At 43.7% G+C, this 19,548-nt stretch overlaps 1 protein-coding gene across 1 annotated transcript in view; it reads left to right on the top strand.

Annotated features, from left to right (window-relative positions):
* Positions 1-19,548, top strand: part of TTC28 (tetratricopeptide repeat domain 28) — a 628,115-nt gene that overhangs the window by 497,927 nt on the left and 110,640 nt on the right. Inside the window, 4 exon segments of the mRNA XM_025474404.3 lie at positions 9,046-10,387; positions 11,676-12,199; positions 15,998-16,107; positions 17,616-17,745. Of these exon segments, the coding sequence (XP_025330189.3) occupies positions 9,046-10,387; positions 11,676-12,199; positions 15,998-16,107; positions 17,616-17,745 (2,106 nt within the window).

The raw sequence follows: 19,548 nt of genomic DNA, 5'->3' as shown, positions 1-19,548 counted from the left end.
AAAACGAGTCACTTGGCCACACCTAACTTCTGTTGAGCACAAAGTAGACATCTGGATGTAGAAGAGAACCAGAGTAGGGAACATTAGTAAAGTCTACCACAGATGGGGGAGAAAGGCAGTCCAAACTAAGCAAATAGGGTGAGAAAGTTAGGCATACAAGGCAGGGTGGGACTGAGCAGAAGGGCCAGTGGGGCTCCTGCTTGGCTGGCATAGCATAAGGGAGCACAGGGCAGGAATGGCTGGTTTGGCACTGGATCCGCAAAGTTTATAAATGCCATTTTAATTGGCCCACACTTTACTTTGCTGGCCAGAGGGACTCAGAAGGTGTTCCAGAGAGGTGGGACAGGTCCAGTTTTTAGAGGCTCAGCTCGAGGAAGAAAGCAGAAGCAGTTATCTCTGCATTTCAGTGATTCAACCCCCGACCTTGAAACAAAAGAAATGTTTGTTTTGTATTGAAACTAACTCCCTGTAATGTTCTCTGCATTGTTAACTTATGAGGGTGCCTCCCTCCTCTTATTGTGATCCAGAATGAAAACCAGCCACACTTTGCCTTCTCCAAACAGTGACTAATGGCAGGGCTTGGCCAGGCAGGCCCAGGGTATTTTTCATTCTGCTCTGGGCTTCCCACCAAGTTCTCTCACAGTGGCCTGGCCACAGCCGTTAGGGATGATTGTGCCTAGCACTTCCTACCTCATCATCCATCTCAGGAGCACCCCTCTCCAGCCACCTCCTTTTTAATAGGTTTAATTATTACTTCCCCTACTTCACGGCACAATTAATCTTCCCCGCTGCCTCAGGATTTACAGCCGAACAGGCCCCAGGAATTCCTGAGCTATTCACCTGCAGTCTTGGTTTTTAACTTTCCGAGGTAAGGAGGAAGTAGGGCCATGTATGAAAGCTCCAGTGAGCTCCAGGCTGGCTTCTTGACACTGTCATTCAGTCTACGCCTTTGGGAGGGTGATAAGAGCGGGCTACAGAGGAACCAGCTGTGCCCCTGTTCAGCCTCAGGAGAGCCTTGAGAGCCAGGGATTGAGCAGATAGGGCCTCTCTGCTTCTCTTTCAGCTGCATTCTATTTCCTCTAAGTTTGGTTAGAAGAGGAAGAAGTTATAAGGTTCTAATACACAGCATGGTGGCTATTGTATACTTGAAATTTGCTAACAGAATAGATCTTAAGTGATGGATGTATTAATCAACTTGATTGTGATAATGATTTCACAATGAATAGTATATCAGAGCATCACATTATATACCTTAAATATATACAATTTTGTCAATTATACATCAATAAAGTGAGGAGAAGGAAAAGACAGGTAGTTTCCAGTGAAGTCTGTCTGTGGGAGGCAGAGGTGGCGTGTACAGAGATTTCCTCAACCTTCATATAGTGGGCTCCTCAGGACTGAAACAGAAGGGGAGGGCAGTTGGTATCTGGGACAGAAGTGTCACTGAACTCTCAAATGTCACGGAAGACATCTCAAATTGCTGTTGAAGCAAAAGAAGATAATAGGCCCTTAACTTCACTTACCCTTTGGATGAACAGGAAGAGCCTGGTGGGTTGGGTAGAAAAAGTAGACAGATATAATTAAGATAAATGAAGCTAGAAGAGACACGTGATGGCCCAAGAGTTCTCCAGAGGTGATGCCCACACGAATGATTACATCTGCCTCCTCCTTCTGCATTCTTACATCTCTTAGGATTTCCTGGTCTCTAATGTATACTTCTCTGCCCTAGATAAAAATTTAGCCGGGCCAGCAATCTGTTCTTATATAGCTGCCACAAGATTGGTTTGCCACAACACTATGCTAACATTTAATATAGAAGAGGTGGGTCCAAAATCATTACCACCTTTTACTGAAGGCATTCCAGCTTCATTCCAGAAGGGGAGCAGGTGAAAGAGCATGGACTCCTGAGTCAGAAGAACCTAGGGTCTGAAATCAGTTCTACCACTTGGAGCTGTATGGCCTGAGTAGCTCTTTGAACCTTCTGGGTTTCTGAGACTGCAGTAGTGATCTCACAGGATTGTTTGAAGTGTTCATGAGATGATCAAGTATGGGGCCAGGCACAGGTTTTCAGGAAAAACTTACCTACTATGAAGATGCTTGTAGCTGAAATCACATGGTAAGTAATTTTGGAATTATCTACATTTAAAAATTTGTGTACCTTTGCTGTCCTCCACTTGCAAAACTAATGAGCTTGTCTTCAGTCTCACAAATAGTGACCTGAAAATGAGGTAAAACATCCAGTTGGTTGCATTTCTAACACAGAGCACTTTGCTCTCATGCCTTTGATGTCAGCCATCTGTTTACTAAGCAGGTCTGGCCCCTTGTCCCTGCTCCATGCCTTGGGATATTTTAGGTACAATGTGGAAAAACTCTACGTGGCAACTTGAGAGGGAGAGGATCTGGGGAACTTGAAGAGCTGCAATAATGGGTGACCCTGAGAAAACTGGGACCACTCCTCCTGATGAGGAGGAGGATATTGGAAGGAGCAGCTGAAATACATAGTGCTGTTTCTGTGGAGCCTGTTTTTCAGCTCTTCTCACCATGCCTCCCATCCTGCCTGTTTGATAGAAAAATATCATCCTATCCTTTAAGAGCCTTTGAAATTAAAGGTAAAATTAAATATTGTGACTATAAAGAAATTGAATCAATAGGATGTGGTACTACGTTGCTCTCTCAGTCCTCCCAGCCTGAGAAGGACAAGGAGGCTGCTATACCTGTACATGCTGGTGACCAGCTGATTTTTTTTTTTTTTTACCCTCCTGAGGTCCCAAAGACAGAAAAAGGAACTTAAATTATCCACATCAGGACTTAGCTATGAGGAAGTTTCCTGATCCAAAAGGAACTACAGAAAAATATGCCATACAGATCTCTCGGCATATCTTGATAATTTGATTTAATTTTCTTTTATGGAATGTTTCACACACACATGTACGCAGAAGGAAGAGTATAATGAACCCCCATGTACTCATAACCCAGTCACCAAATTTTGCTAAAAAACAACTTTGCTAGTCTTGTTTCATCTATTTTCATAAACACTCCCATGCACACACACACACACGCTAACATTTCCCCCCTGCTAGAGTGTTTTTTAAAACAAACCATAGAAAAAAAAACAAAACAAAAAAAAAACAAACCATAGACACCATGTTGTTTCATCTGTAAATACTTCTGGATGTATTTCTAACAGATGAGAACTTTTAGCAAAGCTTCTGTCCCATGTCATATCTAGGAGACTAATATTAACAGTTCCTTTATGCCTCCTACTTATCTTGAAAGTAGATGGGCTGGTACAGCTGAGGACATGTCGGTCAAGAGTGCCTCCTTCAGCTCTGCCACAACCTCACTTCCTCTCACTGAGCCTGGGCCACAACATTTATAAAGTGAACCTGTAGGAGGGCCTCTTCCAGCTCTCACAGCTCATATCTGCTGAGAATAGCTGGGGCTTTTGCTAGGCCGGGTTAGAAGCCAACCTGTTAGAAAGCAGTGGGAAAGAACAGATGAGCTCTTAAAGCCCCATTTTGATCATGTACTATTAATAATCAGAGCAATAATATTTTTAGTAAATGAGAAGAGTGCTTCCACTGTTTGTGGAGGTACACTGAGGCCCTACTTTCAGAGAATTCTCAAGAGAAAAGGCAGCCAAAAGTCACTGCTGAAATGCCAAATGTTCTGATTTCAGTAGAAATTCTGCTTGGTGCATCCTGTTCACACCTCCCTTGGTCTTTGCCGGTAATGGTTAATAATAAAAAGCAAACTGAGTGAGCATTTACTATGTCGCAGGCACTTGTTCTGGCTCCTCATAAGCATGATCCCTCACAACAGTGTTTAAAATAGGGCCCTCATGACAATGTTTAAAATAGGTATTAGTATTCCCAGGCAGTGACCATTCCTGTCACCAAGGTGGAGGCCCACCGTGGTGATGTATAAATCCATATCCATGTGTCCTTTCTCCACACACCCTTGTGGGAACTCGGCTTTGTGAGGATCTTCTGCCCCACTAATCTTCATTTAATCCCCCTCCCTGCAGCATGTTGTCACCTAGCACACCCCTGCTGACAGGCTCTCTGTAAGTCTTCATCTGAGTGACGGCCCTGGAAAATCAAGCTGTGGTCTCGAAAGGGAAGGAGGATCTGCAGATTATCTCCTCAGCATGTGCAATCACTCTGCTGGCAGTTCTCAGGGCCGCTTTTATGTTGCTTCAACAAAGAGAACGGCTGCCAAGAGTGTGTAATGTTCTGTTCGGAACTCTCCAGGCTGGCAGAGGCTGGGACAGTAGAGACACGAGGTGGATGAAAAAATCCCCATCTCAGCCAGGCCCATTGCCTCCTACCCTTGCCTGTGTCCGGAAGTCTTTGTTTTTGAAAATCTTCCTGATTCTTTTTAGAGCCTTGGAAGTGTCAGATGCAGAAGAAGCGGAGGCGGAAGGGGAGTGCACAGGCAAGCTGGCTGGGGGTCAGATCACTTTGCTATCACCAGCAGGCAGTTTCTTTCATAACTCATTGAACCCTGGGTAGCCATTATCATCCCAACTGCTCCCTATTAACTAGGCCAGACTCTTGAGGCCATGAGAGGAAATATGGAATTCCTTTTCCTTTCTGTCACTCTCTAAATGCTGCTCATACCATGTTCAGATAGCAGTGCTTATTGATAGACACCATTATGTTTCTCATACCATTTCTTTGAGAGGATATAAACTGACCTTAATAAGAAAAGAAAAACAGCTCAAAAAGTTTTCAGGTAGAAAAGAAAAGTAGGGGCACCTGGGTGGCTCAGTCAGTATCTCAAGGTCGTGAGGTTGACTCCTGCATCCAGCTCTGCACTGGACATGGAGTCTGCTTCAGATTCTCTCTCTCCCTCTGCCCCTCTCTCCACCCCCCTGCTCACGTGTGCACATGCTTGCTCTCTCTCTCTCTCTCTCTCTCTCTCTATATATATATATATATATATATATATATATATATAAAGAAAAGAAAGAAAGGCTCAGAGACATAAAGTGACTCTCTCTTTCTCTCTAAAAGGAAAGAAGGAGAAAAGGCACAGAAATATAAAGTGACTATCTCTAAAGTACCCAGCTGAACGAGGTGAGAGCCAGGCTTGTAAAACGGAACTGCTGTCTTAAAGTTCTGTGCCTTTTCTGTGATAGTATGCTTTCCAGATACTTAGCCAGTTTCCTATAGGATGATGTACAAGTGGGGAGGGTGGGGTGTAGCAAGAAAGACTTGTGTCCTCGGTGGAAGGGAGTATGAAAACACCTGAGCTTCCTCCATTACCTTCTCTGAAGGTCTCACACTGCTTTTTTCTTCTTAACATAATCCTGGAAACCAATTAATGATCATATTGACTTAAAAAAAAAAAAACATTGCAAAGAAATCTAAAAGCTGTGAGGGGAAAAAAATCAATGCGAAGGTATTGCTGTGGGAGAACGTGCTCAGAGGGAGATTTGAGCTCTCCTGCTGCTCCTACCGCCCCCTCAAGCTCTGGCTCTGTTCCTAACTGCGGACCCTTGTCTGGGAAGATATTTTCCCTTTCATTTTAGAAACACAGAAAGTGAGGACAGAGGGAGCAAGTGATTCATTTCCTTGAAGGATTCCTGGAAATTTGAAGTCTAAAAATTTTGTCTTTACATAAAAGGAGTTTAGGGATACAGGCCAAATTCAGGTCTTTAGAATTGAAATGTTTGTCACTAATAATTTTTCACCATTAATGGGGTTCTAGGTGATGCTAAGATATTGCCTCTTGGATAGCATAATTTCTAACCCTGAGACAGGTTCTGAAAAACCCGATCCTTCCAGTAAGGGTACTGGTGACATCTCCAACCCAGGGAAGTGACTGGACCCAATCCCTAGGAATATTTTTTTTTAAGTGCCTAGGAATATTATTTTGCTTTTTGGATCAGCGTTTTAAAAATACTTTCAGTAATTTTGAAACCAAATGCATTCATTTTAGAAAAAAACCCTACTTAAAATACAGAAAAGCAAAATGAAAAAAACTATAGTTCCACCACCCAAAGATTACTACTGTTAATATTTAATGAAATTCATTGCTGTATATAGACATATAAATGTAAACACACGTGTATATACACCCATTGTTTTTTATTACAATGTACTGTTTTGTGACCTTATATTCCCTAATATATTTTAATTTTTTTCCATGTCAATATATAATCTTCCACTTCACTGGGTTTTTTAATTAAATCATCCGTTCTTGGGCAAACTCAAAGGGTTTTTCTTTTCTTTCCTACTTCACCATTTTTAGTGACACTACGTTATTCTATTGCATAGAGGACCATGACTTATTAGTTATTTTTAAATTATGAGATACCTTACTCCTATAAGAAAATATCCAGAATAATTATGAGTTTGTTTAATCTCTATCACCTTGAGAATTCCCTGTTTTACAAACATATAGTAATTGCAGTGACTAACATTTGAATTCGTCTACAATTTATAGTGCACTTGCACATACCTGATTTCGTTTGATCCTCACTCCTGCCCTCTAAGATTGGCATTGGGATTATTCTTTTCCTGACTTTATAGATGAACTATGAAAAACTCAGAGAGTCTAAATGATTTATCCAGTACCCTGAGTTAACATCAAAAAGCTGGCTGGGCCCAGAGGTAAATGCAACTCCTGTGACAGGGCTGACCCCATCCCAGGCAGGGGAGGACATGGGGACAGAAGAGCAGCTGTGACATGCTCCCATTCTGCCCCCCTCACTTGAGTGTTTATCATGTGTGCTGACATTATTCGTTTCTTGACAGTCTCTCCCTTATGACCCTGCACACTCTCTGAGGGCAGACTTGTATCTTGTTTCTCTGTTACTGCTGCCCACCATGAGGCTTAGCACACAGTAAATCCTGGGGCAACATGGGAGGGAAGGTGTCACAGATAAGTGAATTGTGGGGCCTGGATTTTGACAGCTTTCTTTCTCAGCATGTTTATTTTTAGTTCAGACTTGTTACAAGAACCCATCTTGGTGTTTTGCATTTTTGTACTTCTGCAGGTTCAGGTCGCCACTACAAAGCTCACGCATTGGTTCATGGAAAAGTATGTTCAAATCCAAGCGCAAAGAGGAACCTGTTTGCATACTAAATTCTGTCCATCTTTTCCATCTCCCCCGCCCCCGCCCCACCCCCTTGCCCAGGATGAACCAGGCTCTCCTTAAAGGTGCCTCCCAAGTTACTTTGATGCTATCCTTACTTTGGAACCACTTTCTTTTATTCTTTTTTAAGATTTTGTTTTATTTATTCATGAGAGAGAGAGAGAGAGAGAGAGAGAGAGAAAGATTGAGAGGCAGAGACAGACGGATAAGCAGGCCCAAAGCAGGGAGCCCGTTGCGGGACTCGATCCCAGGTCTCCAGGATCACGCCCTGGGCTTATGGCGGCGCTAAACCGCCGAGCCACTCGGGCTGCCCTGGAACCACTTTCTATTTTTTATATCAATGATAGATCTCATTTTGAACTGCTTGTAAAAACAATAGCTTAGCAGCTAGAGCATAGTTTATGAGGGTTGTTTAAAGTGCTATTATTTTTTAAAAGATTTTATTTATCTATTAGAAAGAGAGAGCACCCAAACAAGGGGAGCAGGAGAAGCAGACTTCCCACTGAGCAAGGAGCCTGATATGGCGCTTGATCCCAGGACCCCGGGATAATGACCCAAGCCAAAGGCAGACACCTAATCAACTGAGCCACCCAGGTGCCCCTAAAGTGCTATTATTATTGACTGTGAAAGCTGTAAAGCAGAATTACAAGAAATTTTGGAAGAAAAAAAATCACTCAAATCCTATCACCTCACAAGGTGACAGTTTCTATTTTTGCATAATCCCCCCGGAGGTCTTGTCCATGTGCACACATTTCTTTTCCTAGTTGTTGTCACAGGGAGCATGCGGTGTTTTTTCTGCTTTTTCCACGTATTATTGTAAGAACCTCCCCCCCCCCATTTTTCTACATAGACTTCATAGTTATCTTTTAATGACTGCATAATCCTCTATTGAGCTGATATACCAAAATGGACTGATACAGGTCCCCAGTGTTTGCCATTTAAGATGTTTCTGATTTCCCACTAATCTGTAATTCTGCAGTGAAGATTGGCATGCGAATAGCTTTTGCATTTGTCAGATGATTTCCTTAGAATATATTCCCAGGAGTAGGATTGCCAGGTCCTAGCAGGACTGTGTTTGTGGTTCTTGCCATTCTGCTTCTCTGCAGGCAGTTCCCGTTTATGTCCAGCAGTTCATGTGTTTACCAATTTCAGGGCAACCTCATCAGTATAGGGTACTGTTTAAATTTCTGTTTGCTAGTTTAGTTGAAATAAAATGGTACTTCAGGGTTGCTTTATTTTGCATTTCTTTGATTATTGAAAGAAATTAGCATTTTCCCCTGTGGTTATTACTCTTTGTATTTCTCGGCTGTGAATTGTCTGCTTCTGCTTACTGTTCTTTGCCTATTTCAGTAAATTGGGGGTTTGATTTTAATTTTTTTAAAAATCAGACCGAGTGAAATTTTTTTTTTAAGATTTTATTTATTTATTCATGAGAGACACACAGAGAGAGGCAGAGATATAGGCAGAGGAAGAAGCAGGCTCCCTGTGGGGAGCCCGATGCAGGACTGGACCTCAGGACCCTGGGATCATGACCTGAGCTGAAGGCAGATGCTCAACCACTGAGCCACCCAGGTGCCCCCGCCCCAGTGAAATCTTTGAAATCTTTATACACAACAGCTATTAGATTTTGTCATATAGATGTCACATATTTTCCAGTATTGGGTTTGCCTTTTAATTTTAGATATATATTTGAGTATAAAACTTCTTAATTTTGTAACCAAATCTGTGTATGTTTTTTTTTTTTTCTTCTGTTCTGCAAAGCTTAGAAAGCTATCATCCCTCTGGAGAGCTGATAAATATTTAATTCTACTTTCTGTTATTTTAAATTCTCTAATTCATCTAGATTGTATTTGAGTATAAATTGAGTTGCAAATTACATTTTTCCCCAAAATGCTGATCAGTTATTCTAATCTTTTTCGTTCCTTTATTCTCTTTCTCAGGAATCATACACCAGATGAAAGGTGATTATGATACTGCTCTGAAACTCCACAAGACCCACCTGTGTATCGCCCAGGAGCTGAGTGACTATGCTGCCCAGGGCCGTGCTTATGGGAACATGGGCAATGCTTACAACGCTCTGGGCATGTTCGACCAGGCTGTCAAGTACCACCGGCAAGAGCTGCAGATCTCCATGGAAGTGAATGACCGCGCCTCACAGGCATCCACACATGGCAATCTGGCTGTGGCTTACCAGGCCCTGGGTGCCCATGACCGGGCCCTGCAACATTATCAGAACCACCTGAACATTGCTCGGGAGCTTCGTGACATCCAGAGTGAGGCCCGGGCCCTCAGCAACCTGGGCAACTTCCACTGCTCTCGGGGGGAGTATGTCCAGGCTGCTCCATATTATGAACAGTACCTCCGGCTTGCTCCTGACCTCCAAGACATGGAAGGAGAAGGGAAGGTCTGCCATAATCTTGGCTATGCCCATTACTGCCTTGGAAATTACCAGGAGGCGGTAAAATACTATGAGCAGGATCTGGCACTGGCCAAAGACCTTCATGACAAATTGAGCCAGGCGAAAGCTTACTGCAACTTGGGCCTAGCATTCAAGGCTCTGTTGAATTTCAGCAAAGCTGAAGAGTGTCAAAAGTACCTATTGTCCTTAGCCCAGTCCCTGAATAATTCCCAGGCTAAATTTCGAGCCCTGGGGAACCTGGGTGATATATTCATCTGTAAAAAAGATATAAATGGTGCAATAAAATTCTATGAGCAGCAGCTGGGCTTAGCTCACCATGTAAAGGACAGAAGACTGGAAGCCAGTGCATATGCAGCCCTGGGCACAGCATACCGGATGATCCAGAAATATGACAAGGCCTTGGGTTATCACACACAGGAATTGGAGGTATATCAGGAGCTGAGTGACTTGCCGGGGGAGTGCAGAGCACATGGGCATCTGGCTGCTGTCTACATGGCCCTTGGGAAATATACAATGGCATTCAAGTGTTATGAAGAGCAGCTGGATCTGGGGCAAAAGTTGAAGGACCCTAGCCTGGAAGCCCAGGTCTATGGCAACATGGGAATCACAAAGATGAACATGAATGTGATGGAAGAAGCCATTGGCTACTTTGAGCAGCAGTTGGCCATGCTACAGCAGCTAAGTGGAAATGAGTCTGTGCTCGACAGGGGCCGGGCCTATGGCAATCTGGGGGATTGCTACGAGGCTCTGGGTGACTACGAGGAAGCTATCAAGTATTATGAACAGTATTTATCTGTTGCCCAGAGTCTGAATCGCATGCAAGACCAAGCCAAGGCTTACCGGGGCCTAGGAAATGGACACAGGTAAAAATGACAGAGGACAAATGTGGTTGATAACATACACAAAGAGCATTTGTGGCAGTGATGACAACTTAACATCTGCACAGCAGGTTGTTAACTACAAAGCATTTTCATACATATTTTATTTGGCTCCACCAATGATTTTGTGAATTTAGTGGGGATATTAATTATCCTTATGTTATGAAGGCAGAAACTAAGGCCCAGAGGAGTTAGGTCAATGTCCAAGATTACACAGATTAAAAAATTAAGGACAGCTGAGAGTCAAACCCAGGGCTGTCTGACCCCAAATGAAATGGTTTTTTGACTACAACATAATGATCAGGATAAAAGGGATAATGGGAATGGGAAAGGTAAATACATTAGTTCATCTGATGTCTTCTGAATGTCTCTCACATTATATGAATGTGTTTATTAATGCAACACCTATGCCCACCAATTATATGGACTCCCATTTTGTTGCTTTTAGGGAAAGCCACCTGAAGATGGCAGGAGTGAATTAATATATACTATCATCATCAAGCTAGGCACCTTGCAGAGATATCTTGCGTAACATTTATGGCAATTCTTTATTACTCTACACTAATTATGATGTGCTACGGGATGTAGGATTTACTATCATCCAGAAATGGAGGCTCAGGGAAAGAGATTCATATGCCCCACCCAACTGACTTGGTCTGCCATCCAAATCCATGCTCTTCCCAGTCTTATCATGTCATCTCTTAGCAGCACAAAAAGACACGCTGTTGGCCAAGGTGATGCTTTCCTTCTGTATATGGGGAACCCAAGAAGGTGTCTGTGTCTGCAGAATTTACAGCCCTTCCAGATCAGCAGGGGATTAGGGCTCCTGGAGTGGAGGAAGGGCAAGGGTCAAACTAAATCATCACCCACAGAGTGCTCTGAGAAGCTCAGGGTGAAAGATTTATAGCCATTGTAAAGTGATTTCAAAAACATAGTATAAGCGGTAGTGGAAATTGGGAGGCCCGAAGTACCAAACAGTTCACTTGCTATCATTGTGCCTATTAATATATTTTATGTTTCCTCTGGGGTGTATATCCCATTGAATCTCAAGCTCTTGGGAAGGTCACTAAGGGATGACTTTTGAATTGCTTTCCAGATTATGAAATTCCCCTGCATCTCACTCTAAGGGCACATGATAGATTTTAGCTAGAAGAGGAGTTAAGAGCTTCTATAGTAAGTGACAGTGACAAATGCTTTTCATTTTCTCAGGGGCTTTAGCATGTCTGCACCTGCACAAAATAATATCATTGCTTTTCTGTCTACATCCCCACAGGGCAATGGGGAGCTTGCAGCAAGCCCTTGTGTGCTTTGAAAAGAGGCTTGTGGTCGCCCATGAGCTCGGGGAGGCCTTTAATAAAGCCCAGGCCTATGGAGAGCTAGGAAGTCTACACAGCCAATTAGGGAATTACGAACAAGCCATTTCCTGCCTTGAACGCCAGCTGAACATTGCTAGAGAGATGAAAGACCGAGCCCTGGAAAGTGATGCGGCCTGTGGCCTAGGTGGTGTTTACCAGCAGATGGGGGAATATGATACAGCCCTGCAGTACCACCAGCTTGATCTGCAGATAGCAGAGGAAACCAACAACCCCACATGCCAGGGGCGAGCCTACGGGAACTTGGGCCTGACATATGAATCCCTGGGCACCTTTGAGAGGGCTGTAGTCTATCAGGAACAGCACTTGAGCATCGCTGCACAGATGAATGACTTGGTGGCCAAGACAGTGTCGTATAGTAGCCTCGGAAGGACCCATCATGCCTTGCAGAACTATTCCCAGGCGGTCATGTATTTACAGGAAGGTAAGTGAAAAGGTCTGGGGTGGTCTCTCCATATACTCTGAGATCGAGTTCAGAGTCTACTCAGAAGGAAGTATGCACAGTTTGAGCGGCCACTTCTGCTTGGAGTGAGGAGCTCAGAGGCCACATCATTAGTTCAACTCCAAAACCATGGTGCCCCCATTGGGTGTTCTTTTTGTTGTTGTTGTTAAAGATTTTATTTATTTATTCATGAAAGACACAGAGAGAGAAAGGCAGAGACACAGAGGGAGAAGCAGGCTCCACGCAGGGAGCCTAATGTGGGACTCAATCCCGGGTCCCCAGGATCACGCCCCGGGTCAAAGGCAGGCGCCAAACCATTGAGCCACCCAGGGATCCCTCATTGGGTGTTCTTAATAGTGCAAGGGCATTCCCTCCTCCAAAATGTGCTACCCAGGTTGTGGAACGCTGGCCGCCAGCTGCCCAGGGAGCTGATAACCTCCATGCCATTCAGTGCCCTCGCCCTTCAGACAGAATACATTCTCACATGAGAGGGATCAAGCAAGATTTAGTCACATAAAATTTCAGGACCCGAATCAGAGCAAAACACCCATCTTTTCCAAGCCCCATTGTCCTTCCTGAAAATGTCTAAACTCTTAACAAAACTGTAAAGAAGTCCATTTTGATGTTGCAGCTGAGATTTAATCCGGTTTGAAGGTGGCTTAAGTTGTCAACCAGGCTTCCTTCCCCGCGCAAACTGCCCCCAGTGCTTGAGCTGGGGCTATGGCGGTCTTGTTCCAGGCAGACCCTAATGTGACTACTGCTGCCTCTCCTTCATCCTCTTTTCCCTCCCCTCCCTTCCCCTCCACCCCGCGGGTGTCCTATGCTGTCAGGTCCTATGCAGCTACCTTAACCAGTCCTTAGATGCTTCCTTCCTCAGGAAGCACAAGTCTCACAGCAGCGTGCTGATCCTCCAACCCTTTACACTTCTACTCTGGGAAGCGCTTCCCCTCACAGGGGCACATTGCATCCTCCCATCCTGGGAGGGAAGAACGGCAGATATGATGTTCTTGGCTCACTAGTAAAAGGAAATAGTCACTGATTTCCAAACAAAAACCCCCATTTCTAGTTTCCAGGGGTCTTTGCATATATAGTTTATTTAATCAGATTTAATTCTCACAGTAACCTTCAGAGGTGTATCTTTATTCCTGTTTGTAGCCAAATGACCTGAGGCTCTGAGTACAGCAGCTTGGTCCTGTCCATCTGGTCGTTTCTTGGTGAAGTGGGGCCCAGCCTGAGTTTTCCTACCCCAGGAACTACACAAGTCCCTGTGTAGAGTTGTTTCTAAGCACAGAACAGGGCTGGAACAGTAATATATCCCCCGTTACTCCTGAGCCCCAGCTGGGAAGTCAGGAGGGAGGGAAGCAGGAAGCAAAGTGGAGAATGGGCCAGGAGCTGATGGTTTGCTGTCATCCTTTGTACAGACCAGGGATTGCTCTGGCCTGCAGGCTGAGAGGTTACTGAGAGGTTAGGAGCCACCTCCCAGACCTTATTTGGCTCTCACTCCATGGGAGCTCTGCCTCAATGCATTAAATATGAGAGTTGGCTTTTGGTTTCCTGAAACTTGTCTGTGGTAAAATTCCAACAGACTGGGGGCGATTTTCAGTCAAATTTGTGAAAACTATTAAATTCAGACCCAGCATATGACAACCTTTCAGCTGTGTTCTTTTGTACTTCCTGAAACATTGTTTCCATAAAGCAGCTGCTTTGCCTGAGACATTGTAACATAATTCTATATTTATGGAAAACTCTCAATTTCATTTTTATTGTTTCTTATAATTTTAAGTCTTGCAGAGATCTAAATTCTTATTGTGGCATCTCCATGGTGTCTGTTCTATGGAGGTGCTCCACTAGAGAGCCTGGTGTGCCTCATGGGCCCGATTAGATGCTTCTTCTCATGAACCGTTATGGATGCAGACACCTGGAAGGCCTTTTCCTAGTACTCTGAGTTGGGTCTGTAGCCTCTTGCACTGAGGGAACAGTTCAGTCAGAAACCACCTTGGTGCCTTCTCTCTGTCTTGGCTTTCAGAGTGGGCTATGAGTCAGCATCACCCTTCCTCAGTGCACTACAACCTCACAGATGGGGCCTGGTCTGAGATTTTTGTATCAGCTCTCCAGGTGATTTGTATAGACAGCTCTGGTAAAAGCCATTGGTCTCATCCAGCTTTTTCTCTTTTTGCAAATGAAGAAAAAGTCTGTACCAGTTTAGTGATCTATCTGGAGTTATGTGCAACTAGTTCCTGGCAAACCAGGCTTCAGGAATGCTGGGTGGGTGGGTTAGATTCCTAAGAGGCAGAAGCAGATAGGAACAAGCAGGACAGATACTGTGTCTGCCAGTGACTTTTAGCTCTTTGTTGCTGAACCACTGACTATGGGCTGGAGTGTATCCTACATGCTGGGGATCCAGCAGGGGACAAAGTCCCTGCTCACACAGAACTTACCCTCTAGGGCAGCTATCTCAATGACTTTGACTTCCAACTCATAGACCCAGAATCTAGCAGGGATAGCTACACTGAAGAATGAATATGGTTAGTATGTTGAAGGTTAAAACAACCAGTATTCTCCTGGTTGTCACCCAAGAACCATCTTCTTCCATTTGTGTTCCTATTCTATGAGGTATTTAAAAATATGAATAATTTGCAAGTATTATTTTTATTACCCAGTGACATGATTTAAACTTGAAATGGTTTTTTCTAAGTTTTCTGAGTTAAGTGTGTTTTGAAATGCATAGTATTTTATGAGCGTGAACCTGAATATCACTTTTATTATCCTCTCAACGGATTCAATTCCTTTTCAGAAGTCAGAAATTGCAAGAACCCAGCATGCTCAGAGGCAGTCTCCTGTCCACTCTAAATTAGATTTTAAAAAGGAAGTCCTTCCTTTGTGTGTGCAGATGTAGTGTGGGAGCTTCATGCTCTTTTCTGTACAATCTAACTACTGTGTACTTTATGAGGATAAAGTGATGCTGAGAACTGCTTAGTGGCAAGTACAATAAATGGTTGCCCTCAGATTTGGCTCTCACAAAGCCCTGGAGGTTGCTGGTGTCCTGGAAGCCAGAAGCTTGCTGTAGGAAAGTGACCCAAGCTGCAGGTGTCTATCCGAAGGCCATCAGAATGAAGATAGTCTCATTTAAGGCTTTCAAATCATAATAGTACTTGTTCTGTAACCCTGCTGAGGCATATCAAAGTCTCAGCCTTAAAGGAAAAACAGATTGGACATGAAATGCATCAGTGGCATCAGTAACAGAAGGCAGGGTCAGACGGTGTGAGCATTCTGCTTTCGGGAGAACATCAGATGTGTCTCCCATAAACACTGATTGGATGCTATGTATGTAAGATGGGAAAAAGTATTAGCTTGGCTTCTGTACTTGACTCTGGAACTGTCAGAAAAAGCTTTTGTCCACCAGAGAATTAGGTTAGGTAAATTTATAGGCCAGGAGTTTTCATTTGCATAAAGCTAGGGGTTTCACATCTAGGAGGGCAGCCAGGTTAGGTTCCATTCATTTCACTGTTTCTACCTGCCCTGCAAACCTGTCTCCTGCTAGTAGCCATCACCTGAGCTCTTGCTGGGGCATCTTGGAGTGTCCTGGAAAGGTCGCTCCTAACACAGAATTTGAAGAGAATACTTACTCTGCCTTGACTGATTCTACTTTTGTCCTGCATTTTATTTATTTCTGTTATTAATATATTTTATATACACCTGAGGCAGAATTACCCTCCAGGACTCCTTAGCAGGGTGGAATTGTCTGTCTTCTGTGTCTCCTTAGAAGTTCTCTGTTTTCAGGTTTAAGGTTAGCTGAACAACTGGGCCGAAGAGAAGATGAAGCCAAAATTCGCCATGGTCTTGGCCTCTCCCTTTGGGCTAGTGGGAACCTGGAGGAGTCTCAACATCAGGTGAGCAGAAGAATCCCTGTCTCAAGTGGATTTTGTTTCCAGAAGCATGGAAGACATTGGGATTACTGTCCTAGTAGTGATGACATTTGAGAGAAGGTGCTAACTTCTACACTTGGGTTGACATACAGGATCTCCAGTCCAGAAGCGTTGATCCATAGTGAAGATTCTTGCTCACTTGTATGATAGATTTCTCAATAATTTCTTTGGAATTCTTGTGTTATGTGCTACCATTCCTCATTAAACCTTAAAATGAAATTACATACATTATATGACAGAGGTTATTCAAGAATTCATAATTATTGGATTTAATGTCTTTATAGGTTTCTAGAAGTATCAGTAGATACTTCTTTCTCACACAAACCTCCCCTCCCCCCAAACACACACATACAGTTCATGTTTCAGCATATGCACAAATAGCTAAAGAGAAGCCCACTCTTTTACTGGCTCTGGAGACTGGAAAGATACTAGAGTTGTGGTTCCTCTCTCAAGCTGAAGGAGTTGTGAGATGGCGTCATCCAAAATAAGGCAGTTTAAAGAATTCTTTATTTCCTTGTTTTAAAAATTAAAGTTTATATTACTATAGTGATTTGCAATTTTCAAGTGCTGTCACTAACTGCATTTATTCCTTGAATAACCCCATGAGGTAGAATGATAACCATCCCCTTTGTAAAAAAGAAGAAACTGAGGCTACAGATCCTGCCCAAAGTCACAGAATGAATTTGTGCTGGAGTTGGGGATACTAAGTCTAAGTCTCTTAGTCTTGGAATCCTGCTTTTTAAATTTGCATCAATTTGAATTCAGTACTATTTCCAGCATATAAATATTAGACAAAAGTCTTGTGGAGAAATCGCTTGGAGCAACAGGACAAGGTCTTTGTAGGAATGTGAGAATCTGGTCCTTTGGGTATCTCTGGGAGCAGGTGTGACTCCAGGGGATCTTGTCCAAGGAAGATCTGACCCTGGTCACTGGTGTGGAGGGCAGTGGTTGATTCAGCTGAACTGCCTGCAGAAAGCTGTCCTCCTCCTGAAAGTGTGGTTGACATCATCTCATTTCCCCCCAGCCTAGTCCGTGTCCAGCCCACCTGCTCTGTGCCCGCACTCAGTCCAGACCTCGGGCTCCGTGAGGCCTGGGGAGGTAAATGAGGGCTGCTTGATGACAAGAGGAGAGTCTTTTTGTTTGTTATAATAAAAAATCAGCACTTGATTGGATTAACAGCTGATTTTTTTTCTTGTAACTTTCAGACTGTAAGTCCATAATCTTTGTCTTTTAGATCCCCTTATCTAATTGAACACATAAACTGTTAATCTATTGGATGTGATCTGATTGATGCCTTCTCAGGTTTGCAAGGACCTGCCTGGAAATAAAGATTCCATCTTTTCAAACCTCTTAAAAAATTGTTTGTAGATTGGGCACCAAGATTTGTATAGAAGTTGTCTCTAGTCAGTGAATAGCCAAGCCAGACAGAGGTTTCCGGGGAATGAGTAATACTCTTTGTCCCCTACTTGCAGCTCTACAGGGCATCGGCCTTGTTTGAAACAATCCGACATGAGGCGCAGCTGAGCACAGACTACAAACTCTCCCTCTTTGACCTGCAGACTTCATCCTACCAGGCCTTGCAGCGGGTGCTCGTCAGCTTGGGTGAGAGCAGCTGGGGTTCCTACTTCTTTCTTAAGTTGTTCAGTGATTGCTGTGATGAAATAGGATTTATTGTTATAACTGACTGTGAAGTCACAACTGCAATCCAGTCATTGAACATTTGTTTGTTTATTCAACAAATATTTGTAGAGCACCTACTAGGTGTGCTGTGTGTCAGCTCTGGGAATTAAAGTCAAGTCAATTAAACCAAGGCCTGGTTCCTGACCTCAGGAAGCATTTATACTATTGAAGGACAGAAGTCAGTGAGTCCAGTACAGTGTGACTGGTGCTAGAGTAAAATAAACTCAGTGCTGCTGGGAAAACAAAGCGTTTTGGCAGGCAGACCCAGGAGCCAGAGAGAGTGACTTAGGGCTAGAGATGATTGAGCCCAGTGTTCCCCCTCAGGTTCCCTCTCACTATTAATACCTGGGGAAAGTACCTGAGAAGATGGATCTGCCTTCTGGGCTGTGACCTAGTCAGTGATAATTCTCCCAGGCCTGGGTGCTGCATTGCACTGGGGCAGCACTTATTCCCTCATCAGGGCCTCAACTGTCAGTCAACCTCGTCCAGCTGCCCTGTCCTCTGCCTCTTCTCAGGCCTGTCCAGCTCTGCAGACCATTTCCACCAACCCAGAACTTGGATGGAAGAGGCATTCACCAGAACTAACAATGTCTTTGAAGTTGGATGTTGAAGCCTTGTTAATAACCTGTCCTTTGCTGTGTGTAGATGAATGCTCAGACTTCCCCTTGAAAAATGTATCTATTACATTTGCTCATTGCCTGAGATTACAATTTATTATCTATTATAATAACAGTGTTAAGTCTGCCTAACACTTTGGGCCCAATTTTCCAATGTGCACAGAAATCATCCCTGCTGTTCCAGTTAATAACTTAATAGGGTAAAGAAGACATTTGCATACACACAAGTAAATCCCCACTTTCTACTGATCCTGGAACTGTAGGAAGCTAGGGATCCTTGAAGTGCTGTTGGAGTGGCAGGATCTGGGCTCCTGCCTCTATTTGCTGTCTCTTTGGACCCTAGTTTGAGCAAATCTTCCATGTCTATATTTATGATGCAAGCAGACCTACTTCATTGTATTCCTTCTAAACACTCTAAATAATCTTCACTTGAAAATATGTTGCTTTATATATTTGGTGCCCTCATGTATATGCATTTAGCTTTTAAGCTAGATAACAGACTAGTCTTTTAGGGAAAGTGGGATCAGGAATTGGATTGAAAGACCGAGGAAAAGCTTTGAAAGGAGTAATTTCAAAGAACTAGAGACTTCAGAGGTTTAAACCGTTTGCCTGTGTGGACTAGAAGAGAAGAGAAGCAAGTGTTTGGGAGCCTAGAATGGAATGAGGTCTCAGCTCTAACAATAATATCACCATTAGATATGTAATACTTTGAATAACCCATCCAGTCATCATCACGTACAGCACCTCGGTCAATCTTTACAGTAGCCCTTTGAGATAGGTAGAACGACTATAATGATCCTCCTTTAGAGCCGAGGTCAATGAAGGGGGACAGGATACACTCAGCAGAGGGACTGGCAGGTGTAAAGGCACGGGAGGTATCACTTGGAGATGAAGAGTGTGCTGGTGGGGCTGGATAGTGTGATGCATAGAGGGGCTGCATCGCAGAGAGATAGAAAGATGGTCAGGAGCCAGGCCTGTATGCTTATCTGCTAAGGCCAAGTTAAAATAAAAATTGAGCAGGGAAGTGAGAGGGTAACCAGCGTGCAAAGCATTAGGTTCAAGTAGCTCGAGTGAATGATGATAGGAGGCCAGGGAGTAACTTAGCATG

This window comes from Canis lupus, chromosome 26, assembly GCF_003254725.2.
Source record: "Canis lupus dingo isolate Sandy chromosome 26, ASM325472v2, whole genome shotgun sequence".
Lineage (NCBI taxonomy): Eukaryota > Metazoa > Chordata > Mammalia > Carnivora > Canidae > Canis > Canis lupus.
This window is presented reverse-complemented; position numbering and strand designations above follow the sequence as displayed.